The sequence below is a fragment of the Mesoplodon densirostris genome, chromosome 8 (assembly GCF_025265405.1).
Source record: "Mesoplodon densirostris isolate mMesDen1 chromosome 8, mMesDen1 primary haplotype, whole genome shotgun sequence".
NCBI lineage: Eukaryota > Metazoa > Chordata > Mammalia > Artiodactyla > Ziphiidae > Mesoplodon > Mesoplodon densirostris.
The window spans coordinates 3280150-3300185 of record NC_082668.1 but is presented as its reverse complement, the minus strand read 5'-3'; the positions used below and the strand labels follow the sequence as shown (position 1 = coordinate 3300185).

General features: G+C 43.7%; 1 protein-coding gene across 30 annotated transcripts in view; it reads left to right on the top strand.

Moving 5' to 3' along the window:
- Positions 1-15728, top strand: part of LRRFIP1 (LRR binding FLII interacting protein 1) — a 144041-nt gene extending 128313 nt beyond the window's left edge. For 27 of the 30 annotated variants that reach the window (XM_060107207.1, XM_060107206.1, XM_060107205.1 and 24 more), the window contains one exon: positions 1608-4579. In XM_060107207.1, the coding sequence (XP_059963190.1) occupies positions 1608-3307 (1700 nt within the window). In that variant the 3' untranslated portion in view covers positions 3308-4579. Of the gene's footprint in view, positions 1-1607; positions 4580-9711; positions 9762-11311; positions 11430-12032; positions 12113-13197; positions 13303-14870 lie in introns of those variants that run through there. The other 3 variants (XM_060107209.1, XM_060107214.1, XM_060107211.1) reach the window with 1 other exon arrangement.
- The last annotated feature ends 4308 nt before the right edge of the window (positions 15729-20036 follow it).

Here is a 20036-nt window from a genome sequence, read left to right as displayed (position 1 = left end):
GTTTCCATTTGGAAGGTTCTTCATGGACATGAAGAGGACCTGTAGGCCCCAGCTTCCCAGGACTGACTTTCCGGGAAGGTGCCTCATTACCTTGATGACTATTCAAGAAACAGCTCTTTTCGTTGTGTCAGAGTTGCTGAGGGAAGATAAATTGATGAATGTCCATCCTACCTTTATGTTCCCTACCTGAGCAGCTAGAATTTATCATGCTGCTCTTGTTCAAATATACATTTTATAAATCCTTGATAACTGTCGTGTAATGAACACTTAAAGAGCTAGAAACATCGGTTTTGTAAGTGGTCTCCATGTGTTTTTGTTTTTGTTTTTGTTTTTGTTTCGGTACACGGGCCTCTCACTGCTGTGGCCTCTCCCGCTGTGGAGCACAGGCTCCGGACGCGCAGGCTCAGCGGCCATGGCTCACGGGCCCAGCCGCTCCGCAGCATGTGGGATCTTCCCGAACTGGGGCACGAACCTGTGTCCCCTGCATCGGCAGGCGGACTCTCAACCACTGCGCCACCAGGGAAGCCCTCCATGTGTTTTTTGATCACATATCCCCGTAAAGAATTGCAGGAACTTCCCAAGATATATGTTTATTTTTTATTTATATTTGTGTAATATTTAGTTAATATAAAATGTACATTATAAAACGTATGCAATACTAGAGATTTTTAAGGGGTGAGGCAAAGCTGACTCTGAATAGAATCCTGCCGGGCTCTCCATCTTCCTGGAGACCGCTGGTCGTAAATCACCGAGCTCTGACTTTCAGCATCGTGGTGGTAGCTCATATGCTGCGATGTTGTTTGTGTGGAGAATCCAAAATGTAACTGACTGTAACTGTTCATTCCAAAGCAGCAGCAGGTTCTTTCATTCATAATTCTTTGATCGCTGATTGATTTACATCTAATTAAGCGGTCTCTTGATCTGAGACGCTCCCCTCCTGCTGTAACCGGCCCCCTTCCCTCCAGGAAAGGTGCAAGTGTTGAGGGCACGGGCTGCTTCCCCAGGAAGACAGTGACGGGGGGCGGGGGGGGGTGGGGGGTGGAGTTCTTTTTACCTCCAGGAGCTATTTCAAAAGTGGCTTCCCTTGAGATTGACCTTGAGGCTGAGTTTCTTAAGGTGAACTGAATGTTTCTTTTAAAAATTATTTGAAAGCTGCTCTCAGAGCTGCGTGATATTCAGTGCAGTTTGACAGCTGGAAGAGTAGGAGTGGGGTCCCCGTGTGCATCCAGAAATGAGAATGGGGACCACGAACCTTCCGTCCTTCTGAACCCCCTCATCTTGGAGAGTTTGGCTGCCTGATCCAGAGCTCTTTCTTATTTGTTAAAACTTAACTTCACCTTTGAAAGTCAGTTCACCCCAGGTGGCACCAGCAGCCACTCTTGCCTTTGACACGGTGGCAGTGGCCTCCGCTGATCCAACATTTGCTAACGCGATGGCTGCTTTGCCGCACAGAACTGGCAGAGGCTTCTGTCCGCGTGCTTCTCTGATGGCTCTCTCTCTTTAGGAGCGGGGTTGGCTGGGAAAGAGAACATGTGTTTACGTTGTAATATATGTTGTGTGGTCAACCACATCATGGGGTCCCTTCAACTTTCTCAATGGTCTTTTAGGAAGAGCCAATGAAGTGGAGGTGAAAATTGAAATGGTGGAGAATGAGGGGAAAAGAGAAATCTTGCAGAACACTGAGCAAAGACAGCCCAAAGAGGACCCAGGAAAGGACTGTGTGGACACAGAGGTGTTACATCCTGGTGACACTGCCGAGGACCAGAAAACCTCTGAAGACAGTGCCCCCTCCCCGGGAACGTTAGTCAATTCTGAGAAAGAGGAACAGGTTCAAAGCCAAATTCTGGAGGACACTTCCTTCTTTGAAAACACAGAGCAGGTTGAGTCAAGTGAGGTCATAAACAGTGAACTAGATGGTGAAATCCCAGGTCCTAGGATTGGGCAGGGCCGCAGTAATGCCTTGGATATCAAAAACCAAAGTAAAGAATATGCAGAAGAGTGGGAAAAAGAAACACAGGAAGATTTTGAAACCAGCTTGGAAGAGATGAGCATAGAACCACGTCAGGAGGCTGCTGCTTTGCACATACCTGAAGTTGGAGGGGAGAGCAGTGCAGACCCTGGGGAACAGAGCGGGAACCCCGCAGAGGCTGTGCCGGAGGCAGGGCTCACTGGGTTGGGGGAGCAGGTGGGCACAGTGGCCTCAAGTCCCCCAAGGGGTATCGCTGACACCGTGAGTCACCAGGAAACATGTGAGGTAGATGCTCCAGAAGGCTTGGACCCAAGCTCAGGGCATGATTTAGAGAAAGAACTCACCAACCAGGAAGTAGCTGAGCCCAAGGAGGTCCCAATTCAGAGCACAGAGGTAGGTGGGGCGAGCAATGAAGAGGAGGGTAAGGGAAGAAAATTAAGGGATGAGAAACCAACCAAGCTGGAAGTCCAAGCCATTCCTTGTTCTCCAGAAGCCAGAAGCAGCCCTCAGGAGGTGCCAGGTCCAAGTACGGTAGATGCTGAAAGTGAACCCCTAGATGTGAAAGAGCCCGATGAAGAAAAGAATGACCCACAGGGAGAGGCACTGGATTCGTCGCACAAGAAAACGAAGAACAAGAAAAAGAAAAACAAGAAGAAAAAATCACCAGCACCTGTAGAAACCAAAGATGTTCAGAAAGAGTTAACATTTCAAAACCCAGATTTCAGTGAAGTGAAAGAAGAGCAGGTAAAGTTTACTGACAAAAAACCAGTTGTAGAAGCACAAAATGAGGTCACTAAAAACCCAGAACAGAACACTGCGGTAGGAAGCAGTAAAAATGCCGATGGTCCAGAAAATCCTAAAATTGGGTTGGATGGAGGACTTAACCAAGACGATTCTGGTGTAAACACTAAGACAAGGAAAGCAGTAGCTGATGGAGACACGTTGGATTTTGCCCATAATACAGTTCAGTCATCAGGCACCAGTGCCAGTAATAAAGAGTTAGAGGAAGGTGCTGTAAAAGATGATGCTGAAGAAGATGGCACCGCTCCCAGCCGTCCTCCAGGTCCAGACAGTGAGGAAGCACCAGGCAGCACCCTGCTCCAAGATGAAGGTCCCTCAAAGAACATTAACGATGCCTGTCAAACAGAAGGCACAGAAGAGCATGTGACATCGGAAAATCTAGGTCAGACAGTCAGGAAGGTTCCAGATAGCAGTGGTCTAGAAAATGATGACGTGGCACCAGCAGGCGAGGTGGGGGACTTTAATTCAGAAAGCAGGGAGGAGATGAGAGGTGGACACGGGAAGGGCAGAAACAAAGAGGAGTGTACCTTGTCGTAGGTTGAGGTGGGGTCTTGGGGAGGGACCAGGACTGCACAGCAAGTCCAACCGTGAGAGACTCCACCGGTGAGACCCAGAAAATGTTCTAGATTGGTATAGATGCACCAAATGACAATCCACCACCAAGTTATCTAATCCTTGAAGCTATAGACTGTTACCTGTAGATTTCTGTTTCATCACTAAGGTTATCACCCAGATGAGAAGGACACTTCTGTTACTGGAGTTAGTTCTAATGGAGAGCATTCCAAGAGCATCAAACAATAATGTACACTGTTTTATTTCTGCTTAAAATCAGCATCAAAATATTTAGCTTTTGCCTTAAGCTGATATGAATGTGCATATTCTTGACCAAATGTATCAACATCTAATTGAAGTGACCAAATAGTATCCTGAGATTTCCACATTATGAGTATGCTTTAAATGAAGGTGTCTCATTTAAATATATGTGCTTTCATATTTGATCTTGATATGTATAATATAACCTGTATGGTATTTTATTTAAAAAGTGCATAAACGGCCAAACAGCTTATAGGTCACTGAATGATGAGATTTGCATGTTAGGACAATAATTAATCATGTTAGGGATAGCAAATAAACATCTTACAGCACTAGGGATAGCTTACTTGCCTTTACCTCATATAAGTATTTTATCTCAGACCAATACTTTTGGATATCATTCTTGAGGATACCTGAATTTATTTTGTAGGAGATTTTGACTTCATGACAATTATGTACCAAAGTCATTTTATACAAAGACTTCTTTTTTTTTTTTTTTTTCTGGAAGAGATACATGTTGTAATTGCATTTCCTACTGCAGTATTTGGCTAGGGAGAATCATTTCTAAAATTTATTTTTTTAACCTTAAAATTACTTCTCTTTGTATTTGTCTAATCATTATTCAGTAGAGCAAGACAAAAGGATGCTATTCTTGTGCAAACTTCTGATTAGACTCTAACAGGATATTTTAAATAGTTGAATCACTTGGTATTCTTGTATAAATATTTTCATTTGTTGTTTTTCAGTATATTCTTACCAGAAATTTCTTGTTTTGATCTTCCTGAACAAGATATATATTTTCTATATAAAGAAACATTTTAAAAATAATTGTAAAGTTAAATTAAAAACCATTATAGAATATTAAAATTACAGAGGAATGTACAGTTTGAATGCTGTTGACACTTTATGAGATCATATGACTTTGTATTATTGTTACAAGACATAATTGAGTGCAAAAATGACCAATACCTCAACAAAATTTGAAATAAAAACATGTTATAATTTTACAAGCCTGTGATCACTCTTGTGCTACTTGAATTCTGACTGTGGCTACATAATATCATCTTTAATCTACTTTTATCTACCTCTGGGTTGCTAATTCCCAATTGGGGTTCTATGGAGGCCTCATGCGTAATATCCATCGTCAGTAGTGAATAGCTTCTCCCCCGGCGTCTAGACTGGGACTAGTGTTGGACCACCCTTGAGTAAGATCTTTCCTCATAGAATCTCCTGTGGTCCGTGGTTCTGATGAAGAGCCCAGTTGAGAAAGGTCTCCATCTTGTTGCTTTGCTTACAGGTGCCAATACTTAGAATGTTTTGAAGAGAATGATGAGAATTTCAAATAAACATTGACTATTTCTGCATAAGTGTCCTGAAGCAGAGGATAGTGGGACTGATCAGTTCTCTCCACTTGTGCCATATAAATAGAAAACTGTGGGGCTTGCTAGAGAATCAAGTCCAAGGGCTGCAAAGGACTTTAAAGTTGGTATCTCTAACTTTAGCAAAGCTGCGTTCATACCGGAATGCACATTGGGAAACAGCTCTCCTTCCTACTTTTAAAGGCCTCTGGGGAAGTGATTCAACAGCCAAACTCACTCAGTGGTGAGATCATCAAACCATTTTAAGTTCTTTCCTTTCTTCCCCATGTTTTTCAACAGCACATTTAAGGGCATTATTATAGGCTTCCCATCCCTCCAGCCAGCCAGCCAGCAGTCTCAAGTGTCCATCCCTCATTTAATCAATAAACATGTAGATCACTTCCTATATGGAAGGCGCTCTGCCCATGAACAAGCACGTAGGACCCAATCTCTAGTGGAAGCAGCAGAGAATTGGAAAGTCAGCAAAAAAGAAGGTAAGGATTCTAAAGGGCCAAACCATCCCTGATAATCTAAGAGCCTTCATTATGGACATCAGTTACTCTGCTCCGAGGGCGAGATGCTGTTACAGCCCCACACAGTAATTAATGTGCATGTGAAGGCCCCTGAATTATCAAGAAATGGTTACCTTTGGTATATTCAGTGTAGGAAGGTGTGGAAGTGTATAAGGCCATTTGGAAAGATCGCAATGTCAAACAATTCAGACTCAGAAAAGAATCAGAAGGTGACCTGTCAGCCGCAACCCCAGAGGAACCTGGACCACTGAGGTTTCACTATAATGCAGAACAGAGAAAAGCATCGATCACTGATACTTTAAATCAAAAAGCTGGGATATTTTTCAACCCCAAACCAGAACATGCCTACTGTATGTAAAATGTTAATCTTCCTTCCAAAATATGTAAGTATAACTATGAGTTTCTGTAAAAAATAGGGAAAGGTAACTGAGCATTTTGAATTATAGGCTATTTTATAACATACAAAGGTTGGGAAGCAGTAAAATTTTTGAAAAGAGTGTTTAAGAATGGGATATCTTGCATTGACTACTTTCTATAACATTGAGTATTTCCAATTAATGGAAAACCTAATGACCCGAACATTTAAATTTCCACTGTCACTAGGACCCTGGAATGCTGCTTCTGGGTGTTTAGACAGTTTAGGGTTCCTGTTTTCCATTGATAGATTCCTTTTCTAGGAGACCGCCTTGTATGACATGCCACCATGGCCATCGAAACAAGGGAACACAACAGTAAGATTCATTCCAAATGTCCGGGCTCCAGAAGGAAAGGCAGGGGTGTTTGTGAGCGTGCTCCATTCAGAATATGTGCTTATTCAGTGTGCTGACCTTATACAGGGAGGACAGTCTTTCAGGAGAAAAACTCTTTCGCCCTCTCCCTTTCACCCTCTCTGCCCCTCTTACATCAAAGACGAACGAATTTTTTGAGACGTGAAAGTCTTCAGCTGTTCTGCTGAACTGAAGCAGCAGCTGCTGTAGGGAGTTGCCATCTGTACAGACCTCTTCAGCAGCCTGTCCCTGTTCTGCCTTTTACGGAAAGGAGGGGCGATCCTGGCGTGGGAGGCTAGCCCTGGGGAAGTTGAAAACTGACCACATGGATTATAATCAAATTAAGTCAGTGCAAGGAGGGAGCAGAGAAAGGACCACACTCAGTGGATTTCCTGAGATGTCGGTCTTCTGATCATTATCTTTGCGAATATGGAGGGAGGTGACTTGCTCTGCAATGGGGAGAGGAGGCCTGAGGCCCAGGATTGGGTGAAATTAACCCACAGAATGAAAATTATCCTGCTGATAATATATTATGATGAGTAAGCTACTTAGCCTTACTGTGTCTCATTTTACTCTCTGAAATTGGGGTTAGAACCTGCCTTTTAGAGTGGTGGTGAGGATCAGACCCAGTAAAGCACTAGAGAGTAAGTGCTCAGTGACCATGGTTGTTGCTGGTGGTTGACCTTTACAGCCTGGACAGACGCGGTCACAACACGCAAGCCCCTCTGGAGCAGGGCTGGGGGGTCCCGGTGCTTGCTTGCTGCCCCTGTGACTGACTGTATGGCCTTGCCACTTTGTTCCTTGTTTTACCGGTCTCTAAAGTTCACACCAGAAAGTGTGGTGGAATTTAATATATAAAAAACAGATTAAAAAAAATGAAATCCTTTAACAACGTTACTAAAATAACTTTAATTGCCAATTGATTTGAACTTCCCAGTGTAAAAGAAAACTCTGAGTTCGAGACAGTGTGACTTCATTTTCTTTAATGCTTATCATTTGGGTGTTAGAGACCAATGATGAGCAAGGCTGTTTAGTGAGTATAGGTTTGCAGCACTCTTGCTGAGTATCACAGTAATTGCCAGTCATGCACCACTGTTCACTTCACAGGTTAGACTTGTTGACTTTTAAGACTGTAAAAACAGCAGTACTCATCTTCACTTCTTTTTTGAATTCTTTTTTTATTGAAGTATAGTTGATTTACAATATTATGTTCGTTTCGGGTGTATAACATAGTGTTTCGATATTTTTATGGATTACACTCTATTTAAAGTTATTATAATATAGTGACTGTATTTCCTGTGCTATACAATATGCCCCCGTAGCTTATTTATTTTACACATAGTAGTTTGTACCTCTTAATCCTCTGTTCCATCTTGCCCCTCCCTCCTTCCCTCTCCCCACTGGTGACCACTAGTTACCATCTGTGAGTCTGTTTCTGTTTTGTTATATTCATTCGTTTGTTTTATTTTTCAAATTCTACATATAAGTGATAACATATACTGTCTGTCTTTCTCTGACTTATTTCAGTGCTTATTTTCTTTATAGCAAACAATTTTGCTTCTCTCTTTTTTCCAGTTTCCTGAAACTATTTAGTTTTAATCTTCTCCACTTCTGTTTTAAAATTTCTCTTCCTTAAAAGTTCCATTTGTCGCTCTCCATTTTTCCTATTTTCACTATAAGACTAAAGGTCAGATTTTTTTTTTTTTTTTTGCGGTACGCGGGCCTCTCACTGCTGTGGCCTCTCCCGTTGCGGAGCACAGGCTCCGGACGCGCAGGCTCAGCGGCCATGGCTCACGGGCCCAGCCGCTCTGCGGCATGTGGGATCCTCCTGGACCTGGGCACGAACCCACATCCCCTCCATCGGCAGGCGGACTCTCAACCACTGCGCCACCAGGGAAGCCCGCGCTTGTTTTTTATTGTTAGCACTATTATTACATTTTAACAATTTTTTTACTTGCTGTCTAAGATATTTGAAGTCTTCTAACAGAAAAATAATAATAAAATTGTAAATAGATATGTGAGCCTCAAATCTCTTTCTGATATATTCAATGTTTCTTATGATGCCTGTGGTTTTTGTATATAGGAATATAAAATATACAAGATAAAATGAAAAGTGATATTGAATAAGAGAGCCAGGTTTTCAATTTATTTTTAATTTTTGTTTCAGTGTTGGGTGCATTTATGGAAAGGACAGAATAAAACACCTGTCAGAAGCAGTTTGTATGGAAATTAGAACGGAACTCAGAAGGATTATCAATGTATCTTATGCGTAACATTTTCTATTTTCATTTATTGTGTTATTGTGCCTTTCAAAATAGCAATTTCGGATGTTTGGAAAAACAATTAGCGAAAACACGTAACTTGGATTAGAATGTGGATAGATGATTTTTTAATGAAAGCAAAGGTGCGTTTCGTATGAATTATTTCCATTTCACACGGCTAATCAGAACCTGGGCAGTGTGAGAGCCCTGCCGCCTCGGGAAGAAGAGCCTCCGGCCAGGAGTCCGGTCTGACTCAGAGGGCTGCGTTTAGGAAAACAGTGGGTGCAGGGGTTAGGGGTGCAGCCCTGGGGCTTTAGGAAAGCTGCCGGGCCTGGGTCCTCATCTGTAGAAGAGGGACGTGTCAGCCGTGCCCACCTGGAGGGCTTCACGGGAGGTGGTGTGAGTGGCTGGGACAGCGCCTGGCACACAGGGCACAGCACACGTGAGCACCCGCCACCATCACGTCGTCCTGCTTTGCCCTGAAACTGGTGTAGGGTTTTGCCCCTAAAATCCTCCCTGGGTCTTGGTTTCCTCTCTGTACTCTGGAGAATGTATTACTCAATGCCCCTTCAGAGAGTTGTTTGGGGGATTTCTAGGTGCTTATGTATATGCAAACTTCTGCATCTGGGGTGGGAAGAATGACAGAAACCTAAGTTATTGCTGCGTTCTTCCTCAAAAGAATAGCAGCAAAGCGGGTTCCCAGATGTGCTCTCAGCACACTTAGGGTTCGTAGACAGAGTCAGAACTCTGACACTGGTGAGTCTTTGGGAGAAATGAGGAAGCTCCACACTCGTGGGATGGAAACTTGGGAAGTCAAGGCTAACGAAAATGCTGGTGATATTGGATCCCGATGCTCAGTGTGTTTGTACCTTGCTAATGATGTTAAACCGTGAAGCCTTGTGAGATCTTGTGTTGCAGTGTGGTTTGGCCCTAGAGCTCTTGCATGCTAACCCAGAGTAGAAGACTAGCCTGTTTGCATGCAGCCGGATGCTGCCCTGACGAGACAAGCATGTGTGGGAGGTTGCCGCAGTTCACCCCCCTTGGCTGAATTCCTCCCCCGTCCTGTCTGTGGCCTCATTCGCTGTGGTACGTGTGTAATACCTTCATCATCAGTTTCACTAACCCCAATGCTCCTTCTTCAGTTTAGCAATCTGCTGAAAGGGGCAGTCCATGGAGTCACCTAAACCTGTATCTTTCTGATTTCTTTAGATATTAGGTTGAAAAAGCTTGTTGATGAACGGGAATGCTTATTGGAACAGGTAACGATCTTTTTATTACTTTACGAGTTCTGGAACGGGGCGCCTGAAACCGGGAACCTTCCCATTCTAGCTTCTTGCTTCATCAGGAAACCCCTGATGCATCGTGGCTGAAAATAATTACCAAGCCAACCAGTGTTCTTAATGTTCTTACTCAAGTAAAACATCAGAAATCATATCAGATTTAGAGAGGATGTCCCAAAGATTCAAGGCCTTGGTCTGAATTTGGTACATGCTACATGAATTGCTGCTTAAAATAAAGATTTATGTAGAAGGCCTTGATTAAGCATTGAGTGGCAAGGGTGTTCCCCAGACATTCCAACACCCTTCCTCTTCCACTGGCCTGTAAAAGTCACTTTTGTAATCTCTCAGTGGTCAGCACCCCTGTCCAGCAGGTATTTCTTTGTTACAGCTGATCCAAGTTGTTTCAACTATAGTTTACCTTCCTTGATCTCTTCTGCCTCGGGAAATACTACACAGTTGTCCTATTTGGTCTTTTTCGTATGCAGGGTAGTATTAAATTATTCCACAATCACTTTCTAAGGAAGCTCAATGTCTCTCATTTTCCCACGTAAGCCTAATCAAAGGTATTTGCCTCGCTTTTTACAAGATTTGAAGATTTCTTTCAAAATTGGATAAGGCACCCAGTGTGGTGGGAGGATTCTCATGAAGTGCCTGTGATCTTTTAAAAACATATGTCCATGGTAATTCTGTACTTGTGTTCTTAAAGCAGCATGCACCGATGGTTTGTATGTCACTGGGGGTCTGCTGTGCTCCTGTCGGTGTTTGGGGGGACTTCCAACAAGTCCGCAGAGATGAGAGGTTCACAGAGCAAGGGCTGGGAGACACCCCATTACGTAGCAGAAGATTCTACAGTCACGGCTGTTAACTGCAATTCCAGCTACTCTATGTGCGTGTGTCTCTCTCAGAAGGAAGAAAGCTATGTAGAGGCCAGCTCTCTGCAGGTGGCAAACCTACAACCTGTTTGGGTTCTGTTGGGGACAGCACTGCTGTGCCTGGAAGGCTCCAGGTGGCCCTTCCTGGCTTTTTAGTGAATAAAGCAAAGGTGAATCGTGCACTGATTTATGAACTTGTAGATAAACACTCAGAACTGTTTTATGGAAAATCTCCTCCTGAATTCGAGAGGAACTTCAACCTTAGATATAACTTCTCGCCCAGAGTTACAAAATAATGCATGCCTGTTACAGTAAATAGAATTCCATTTTCATCCTGTATACTACTATTACTTTCTAAGAAGAGTACTAACTGGCACAAGGTTTTTCATTTATTTATTTGGGTTTGTTCCTTTATGAAACGGGAGAGACTCCCCCGTCTTCCTGGTGGATTGTAATGTCTTACTACATTTCTCTCCTGCTTCATTACGGAACCCCTGTCTCTCTGGCCCCTTTGAGACACACGAAATAACTGCAAGGCAACATCGGATTGTACTTAGGGGGTGTGGGCTTTTACGTTACATGCAGCTTCCTTTCTGATAGGCTCTCGTCTCATTTAGAATAGAGAAATTAACGTGCTTTATTGGTGGATGTTTTCAGATTAAGAAACTCAAAGGGCAGCTGGAAGAGAGACAGAGGAATATCAGATTAGACAGTCTGCACCCGGAAGATGGGGTCTTACAAAACGGGATGGACGTGCATGTGATGGATCTACAAAGTAAATGTCAATCCTCGTGTAGAAGAAATCCCTTTGCCATGTGCGATTTTTATTGTACTAATGCGGGAGGAGAAAAACTATCGTGGCAAGGAACAGCCGGTGTTCCCAACGTCCCCCCAAAAGCCCTGAGTACAGAAGCACAAAGATGTTTCCTTGTGGGCTAGAACAAGGATGGGCAGGTGGGCAGAGCAAGGATGTTTCTGTCTGAGCCTAAGAAACAGAACAGGTGCCACCAGCTGACGCGCTGCTAGAAACCACGTTTACTACGCTGAATGCAGTCTTTGGATCTGCTGGTTGTATGGGGAAATCGGAAGGTATTTTTCTGTGCCAGTAAACTAGAAAGAAGCTTACGGGGACAAAAGCAGGCCCAATCTCTCTCCCCTTCCCCCTCCCCCCTTCCCCCTACCATTTCTTTGCCTTCTTTGCTCAAGGGCGCTCTCCCTGCTGCGGAGAAAGAGCGCCTCCTCAGTTGTGAGGCCACAGGCCAGGACTTACAGATTGGCAAAACGATTATAAAGTAAGGGCTTGGTTCCCAGTAACTATTGTTTTAACATTTTCAAAGCCCAAGAGCTTAACAGATTTTCCTTCTCTTTCAACCTTTAGGGGATGCCAACAGACAGATCAGCGACCTCAAATTTAAACTTGCAAAATCTGAGCAAGAGATAACTGCATTAGAACAAAATGTACGTGCACAGTTGTAAGCAATCACTGGCCGCCCAACTGAGGATTAACTGAAGTTTTATTTGCTAGAAAGGCTTGAGGGCTGAGGACAAAAAGAAGCCGAGAATTTTAGAACCAAAAAAGGTCCTAAGGGGGATAAACAAGGCAGCAAGTCTCTCGTGTATTTCCTACAAGGAGAGGACGTGAGGAGGGAGAGGTCATAACTAGGATCTGGGCTGTTACAATCGATACTAATCCTTCATAAACACAGTTAGTTGCAGAAAGTACCTAATGTGGTTAGGGTTTTTTTTGACAGTTCTTTAAAATAAAAATAAAACAATCGGTTAATTACAAAACGCTTCATGCAGGGATGTCCCTTTTGCCTGGATTTTCCCTCTTTCCCTCCCAGCCCAGCAGCTCGCTCTGGTCCCTAGATTTGGGGCGCTCATGCCTCCAGCGTGCTGGGCCCTGGGACCGACTGTGTCCTAACCGAAGGGAGAGATACAAGCAGGTACTGTTACCCCCTCCATTGTAGGTATATGTGGCTGGAACTTTTTGGAATTTTTGTAGAGACGAAGATGAGAAGCGCACCTAGAAAGCGACGCGTGTTCGGAAGCATGCCTTTGAGGGCAGGCTGAGTCTCTGGCCGCAGATGCCACCCCAGAGCCGCCTTCCGTCACCCTGCTCTCTGAGCCCCTTGCCTCTCTCCTCCCTTTCCTGCTTCCCCACCCACCAACCCTGGGAGAGATTAGACTGGAGCTGAGGTCCTGGTGGAGCCGTTGCCTCACCAGCCTGCTTCTGCAGGATCGACCCACATCGGGGAGAGATGGTGTCATGGGATCTGCACTGCGGGAACCACACTGGGGACAAGGGTCACGGGGGAAATGAGTCCCTGATGGGTGTCAGTACTGGCTTGCTCATAAATATGAACCCATAGCTTGCGTGCCTAGAACCTCTGTAATAGTCCCAAATGCTAGATCATAACTATTGTCATGGTGTTTTCTCTCATTTTATTAAGTTATACCTTTTGATCGCAAATATAGTAAAGCAGTCGGGGAAAGAAAACAGGCCTATCAATTTATACACATGATTTTTCCTTTCCTTTCAGGTCATAAGGTTAGAAAGCCAAGTATCACGTTATAAATTGGCTGCTGAAAATGCTGAAAAGATAGAAGATGAACTCAAGGCTGAAAAACGGAAACTTCAAAGAGAGGTAACTTTTCTAGGCTATTTCTAGGAAAAGAATGGGTAATGATATTCTAGTTGGGAGAGCAGAGGGGGGATTTACCGCCGGGAAATCTGCGGCCGAATCATTCTGCCCAAACCTCTCTGAAGGACTGTGCTCACACCAGAAAGGAAATTGTAGTTCAGCCAATTAGGAGCTTAGAGCCAGAATCACCTGTCAGTGGTTTTTCTATCTATGGTGATTGCAACTATCATGCCACCATCTTCTGGCTTCTGCTAAGAAATCTGTCATTCTGACTCTTTTTAGGTGATCTTTTTTTTTTCCCCTCTCTAGCTGCTCTGCCATTCTCTTTGCCTTTGATTTTCTACAGTTCATTCTAATGTGTTAAAATGTGGGTTTACTGCTATTCGTTCTGCTTGGGATATGTTGTGTTTCTTTGATCTGTGAGGTCTTTTTTCTAAATAAATTTTGGAAATTTTTCAACCACGATCTCCTTCAGTAACTCCTCTTCCCTAGACTCCAACCTCCCCCTGGGACTCTGATCAGAGGATACCAGATCTTCTCATGGACCCTCTGCATTTCTCTACCATCTGTCTTTTCCATTTCCCATCTCCTTACCTCCCAACGTTGCATAATGTACAGTTTTTGTAGATCTTCCATTTCACCTCCTTTTGTTTCGTATTCTCATTCCTGATTGTTTCCTGTTTATGGTGCCTTTGTTGATTGCATCCTTATTTCTTTAAAGATTTCATACACAGCTGTTCTGTTTTCCACACTGACGACTGAAACACGTTCAGTCTTTGGGGTCTATTTCTGTTGTTTATTGCTTCTGTTGACTCAAATGGTTTGTCCCATGTGTTTGGTGTTTTATGAGATTATGCTTGATTTGAATTTATATACTTGAATTTATACTCCAGGCCTGACTTGGGGAAATTTCTACAAAAAGGGCTTCTGCTTCTGCTTCTGCCTCTGCTGGTGAAAGGCAGGGCAGGGCCGTTTAACCTGTCTCAGGACCCTGCCCACCCTCCTGGAGGGTTTTGGATCAGAAGCAGAACTGTAGACTCTGTTCTAATGATGCATGTCTCCACAATCACAGGGCTGTGAACCCCCGCCTTAGGGCACCTCCACTCTTCCTCACTGCCTGACGGTCCATGCAGCTCTCTGCTGTTGTGGCTCCTGCTGTGAACCCCAGGCTCTGTGGCCCTGGCCCGGGTAGGATCATCCTGGCCTCAGGCATTCCCACTTTGGTTTCTGGCTGCAGAGCCCTAGCACCCAGCTGCCCAGGGCTGTGGGGATCACCTCCCGCAGCTGGTCTGGCTCAGCTCTTGTTTGTTTGTTTGCCTCACCTTCTGTGAGACCATCAGGATCCCCAAGACTGTGCTCTGACTGGGGTCTAACTATTTCAGAAGAGGAAACTTCCCTAGTTACTCATGAGGCCAGAATCTTGTGCCTTGTGTTCCTTTTTAAATTAAGAAATATACGTATACACACGTGTCGGTATATGTGTATTTTTAGAATCTCGGTGGGTCTGGGTCGTAATTTGTTTTTCAGTAGGCTTGGAATCCAAGCTCACTGCCTTTTGCCTTTATTTCCAGCTTCGCTCTGCATTGGACAAAACAGAAGAGCTTGAGGTGAGCAATGGCCACTTAGTGAAGCGTCTGGAAAAAATGAAAGCCAACAGGAGTGTCCTCTTGTCCCAGCAGTAAAGGCCAGTTCTGAACAGGAAATGATTGGGTGGATGGAGAGCATTGTTTCGCACGCTGTTCTGTTGCTGTCTGGGAGCACTGCTTCTTCCCCTGCTTCTGAGAGAACACCCCCGGGGAGCACCCGGCTCAGCCCCGGGACCCCCAGCAGCAACCAGATGCCTCTGTCTGCAGACTGCAACCCGGGCTGGGGCGGCCGCTCCGAACCTGCAGGCCATTTAATAAGCACACTGGGCCGTGGAGCTGTTTCCGACCGTGCAGCAGCCTCTTCACGCCATTTTAAATGGTGATCAAAGTAAAGATGAAAGTGGGACTTGAGTTTTCTTTTCATGTGTCTTGCTGAACATTAAGGGGAAATGTTTCAGTGTTGGGACTTCCTTTTGTGGCAGAATCTACAATTTGAGCGACTTCAGTAGTATCTCTTAGTCTACGCTTTTCATACACAAAACACTGTGGAACCACAAGCCATTACCAAGCAAAACTCTTTCATTAGAAACAAGGGAATGGTCTAGAAGTAAAAGTGACCTTAAGAAGACTCTTTACAGGCAAAAATGAAGCTTTTCTAAGGGATTTTTGCATCAGTTCAATCAAAAGAATACTTTTTTCCAGGGTAATTAGGCAACAGCTTCACTGAAAATGACAGCTTTTCATTCGCGTTATTGAATCCTTATATTTGGAATTGAAGTTGTTAACTTCTTTTAAAGAGTGTACTGTTGGAAAAATTAAAAAGTGAAATGTTGAAAGACTTCAGCAATATGGTTTTAATTTTTTCCCACTGAGAAATATCTTTATTCCATACTAATTGTTCTGTATATTTTGGATCATCTTTTTATTTTTTTAGCATATCAAATCAATGCACTTTTCTTTCTCTATTTAAAAAAGGTGTATTCACAGTGAATAAGAATAGAACACTTAGAAGAATCAGCACTCTTAGAATAAAAAGTAAACTGAAGAAGTTACAGACCAGAGTAGAGGCAGTAACTCTGAGGACAAAAGTAAAGGATGTTGGGCTACTTGCTGATTTTCAGTTACTCTTTTGTATACGTTGGGTTTCACATAAGGCTGGCTCAGCAGGCCAGCTTTTCAGGATATTAGCAAGTGCAAACCAAGATAACATCATCCATAACTATACCCATTGTGGACTGCTAGACATGAATTGGAATATATAATTATTCCATTTTCCTTAATTATATATAATTAAGAGAACATTCCCAGCAGAGTGCTAGAGGTCACGAAGTTCCGTCCCCCAGCACTGTCTGGAGCTGGGATACGCAAAGCTACATGTCACTGGGTAAGAGAAATTCGGTCTCCTCGTGCCGAGGATATTCAGATCTTCTTGAGTGTTCCATACATAAAACTATCCAATCACTAATCCACACATCAGTGCCACAGACCTGCTATAGCTGCTGCATATTCAAAAAACAATGTTTGTATGTGGAAACCTACTCTGCATTAATCCCAGGACAGCTCCAACTCCCCACAGGTTCCTATATTTACGTAAGATTTGTTAGAACACGTTTTAGGATGATTGGTTTCAAAAGACTTAGTTTGAAATTCTACTTAATGAGCATTAAACGTTCCAAGTTGTTTCAAGAATGCAGTGCATCGGTCTGCTCCAAAAACAGAAGCCACCCAGTAATTGGAACAGGGAAAGTGTAATGTAAAGAATGATTAACTCATAATAGGGGATTCACTACTACGGATGAAAGAGGATCTAAAGAACCCGAGAATGCGACAAACTGGGACTGAGACCTCATTGGAGGGGTTGGGGCCACTACTCACTAGGGGCAGACAGGTTACAGGGTGACAGAGGGCTGACATCAGGAGACAGGAAAACTTGGGCCGAGACTGGGAGACTGGGAGAAATTTTGGTTGAGGGTAGCACCACCAGGTGACCTGAATTGCTCACCACAGGTGCCCCGTGAACAAGGAGGAAGAAAGCACAACAGAAGGAACCAGAAAGGGGAGCTCCTGCAGTGACACTTCCTGCAGTGTCCTTCCAGCCAGCAGAAGAGAAACGTCTACTCCATTGTCTTACCTCTAACGTTCCTTCCACATCTTCATACAAACATGTTTAACCAGTGAAATATCCATCTGGCTCACAAATAACACTAATAACAGCAAACACTTATATGTCATTTAGACATGCCTGGCAGTTAGTTAGATGCTTTTACATATTTTCACTCATTTGATTTTCATGAAAACCCTAAAGAGGTAGATGCTATTATTAAGTCCATATCACCGATGAGGAAACCAGAGCCTAGGCAAGTCTCACAGTTGGTGAAGAAGCGACTCTTGCTTGTCTCACCAGCCCTGGGAAGATGGTGTTTCTCAAATCAGTGGCTCGGAAGGAAGTCAAACCTGTAGTTTGGTACCCCTTGTGCCAATCCTTACAGACACAGCAAATCCATGTTGCACAAACTTCCTCATCCACAGGAAGCTAGAACACAATTTTTAAATTTCTTTCATAGAATAAAACGTTTCCTGTGGCTGTTGGGAATTTGTTGCTGCTTTTTTCATCCCTGTAACCCGGCGTTTCTCAGCCTCAAACCACTGATGTCCTGGGCCACATCACTCCTGGGTGCTGGGTGTCTGTCCTGAGCATTGTAGGATGTAGAGCAGCATCCCTAGATATTAAAGGAAAGAGTATCAAAGAATTTGTGGACATATTTTCTAAACCATCATACTATGTATTTGCTGAAAATTTCTCTTAATATTGTCATCTTTAAACTTTTTTTTTTTTTTTGCAGTACGCAGGCCTCTCACTGTTGTGGCCTCTCCCGTTGCGGAGCACAGGCTCCGGACACGCAGGCTCAGCGGCCATGGCTCACGGGCCCAGCCGCTCCGCGGCATGTGGGATCTTCCCAGACCAGGACACGAACCCGTGTCCCCTGCATCGGCAGGCGGACTCTCAACCACTGCGCCACCAGGGAAGCCCTTTAAACATTTTTTATGTAACAAAGCACGCTTTCATTTTGCTCTTCCCAGAAAACTGAAATCAATATTTATTATGAAATTCACACCACACCTCCTCCCAGTCTCTTTTTTTCTTTACTTTTTCAGTCATAGTACTAGCTTCTACACGTCCACTCGATTCTGCATCAGTAGCATGTCTTTGTTTTAAATCTAAGTTTGTCCATGCTTATTTTAGAATTAGAAAAATAATTTAAGTATAATTAAAACAAACCGGGACTTCCCTGGTGGTCCAGTGGTTAAGACTCTGCCCTTCCACTGCAGGGCACACGGGTTCGATCCCTCTTCAGGGAACTAAGATCCCACATGCCACATGGTATGGCCAAAAAATAAAAAAATAATTTAAAAAACCTAAGCATTTCAATTTACTTACCAAATATGATTTAATATGTATGAATGTAACTTACGCTATCTAAATGGAATAGTCAAATAAACACATTGAAATATTATAGGAGTACCTAGGAAAAAATCATTCGTGCAGAATCAATCTCTTGACACCTAGCAGATGGGTTCATGTGTAATAATAGAAACGACCCCCATGCCTGAGATGCACACTACAACGTAACAGTAAGATCTTACCTGATGCAACAGTGAAAGTGAAATGTAGTCCTCCAGAAACAGTAAGTCAAAGAGGAGGGCTTAGGAGTTCCATTTAGGCCACATCAAGTTTGAGAAGCTAATGAAACATAAAAACAGCTGTGGCATGGAATAGTGAGTGCTTCCCCAACCACCCTATTTAAAATGGCCAGGCCTCAACAATTCCCATTCCCTTTTCTGATTCATTTTTCTCAAATTATCACTGTCTATCACACAAGAGATTTTGTTTTATTTACCATCTCTCATCCTCCACTGGAAGGCATCCTGCATCCCTCCAGGATGGCAGAGAACTGAGCATGGAACTCGCGGAAGAGACCCAGGTTGGAGATGTAGATTTAGGGGTCATCAGCAAAGAGGGGATTTTCTAGACTTGCCTAGGGAGAAAGTGTAAATAATTAGAGGGCACAGGAAGAGCTAAGAACAACCTGACAGGGGTTGGGTGAAGGAGGAGGGCCCAGCAAAGGGCATTGAGGAGGATCAGGAAAGGGTTACTTAATGAAAGATTACAAAAGACAATAAGCAGAGTATAGAAATACAAAATCCAGTTCAGCTTACAAAGCCAAGTCTTCCGATATAAACTGAATTCCTTGTCCCTCTCCCACTCCCCAGCCCCAGCTGCATGATTCTCTTCCCCAGATCCTTACCACTACAAAGGCAGCAGCATCCATGCCACCAGCCTAGTCCGGAGCCCACGTTATTTTTGATCCCTTCCTCTCCCTCACCCACCTCCACTCCGATCTCAAGCACACAGCTCTATCGATTCTACTTACAAAATACCTCACAAATCCATCCTTTTTCCCATCACCATAGCTATTCCTCTGGACCAGGCCATTATCATTGGCAAAGTACCCTTGCCTGGTCTTCTCTGTTCAGTGTCCTTCACACCTCCAATCTATTCAAATTTTTAAAAATCTGATTATGTCACTACCTCCCCTACATCTACAATCATGTTTAATCTTTGCAATAATCCATTGAGGTGGGCACTCTTACTGCCTCCATGTTTATAACTAAGGTAACCGAGGCACAGAAAAATCAGGCAACTTGCTTGAAGGGACACAACTATGAAATGGAGGACCCTAGATTAGAATTAGCAATAGGATTCCAGCCCGCCCCTGTAACCATTCTGCTCTGCTGGGAGGTCAAAGTCTTGTTCAGCACCAGAGGTTCAATGCTTACAACAGTGTCTGCTGCACAGCACTCAAGAAATGGTAGCACATGTTGCTTCTTCATTATTCTACTACTATTACTATAAGTCCAGTGTTTCCCAACTATAACTACTAATTCCTAGGAATATTAGTAAAGAGAATTCTATAAATAAATATTCTTCGGTAACACTCAATTATAACACTCAATGGGTTGGCTTGTTGAGGAGTATTTACTTGTGAATGTCACTGGGACTCCTTAAGAGGAAAATGGACCAGGTACAATTTCCCAAACTGTTTGATCATGGAACCTGTCTTTTTTTTTTTTTCAGAGCCTTCTGGGACC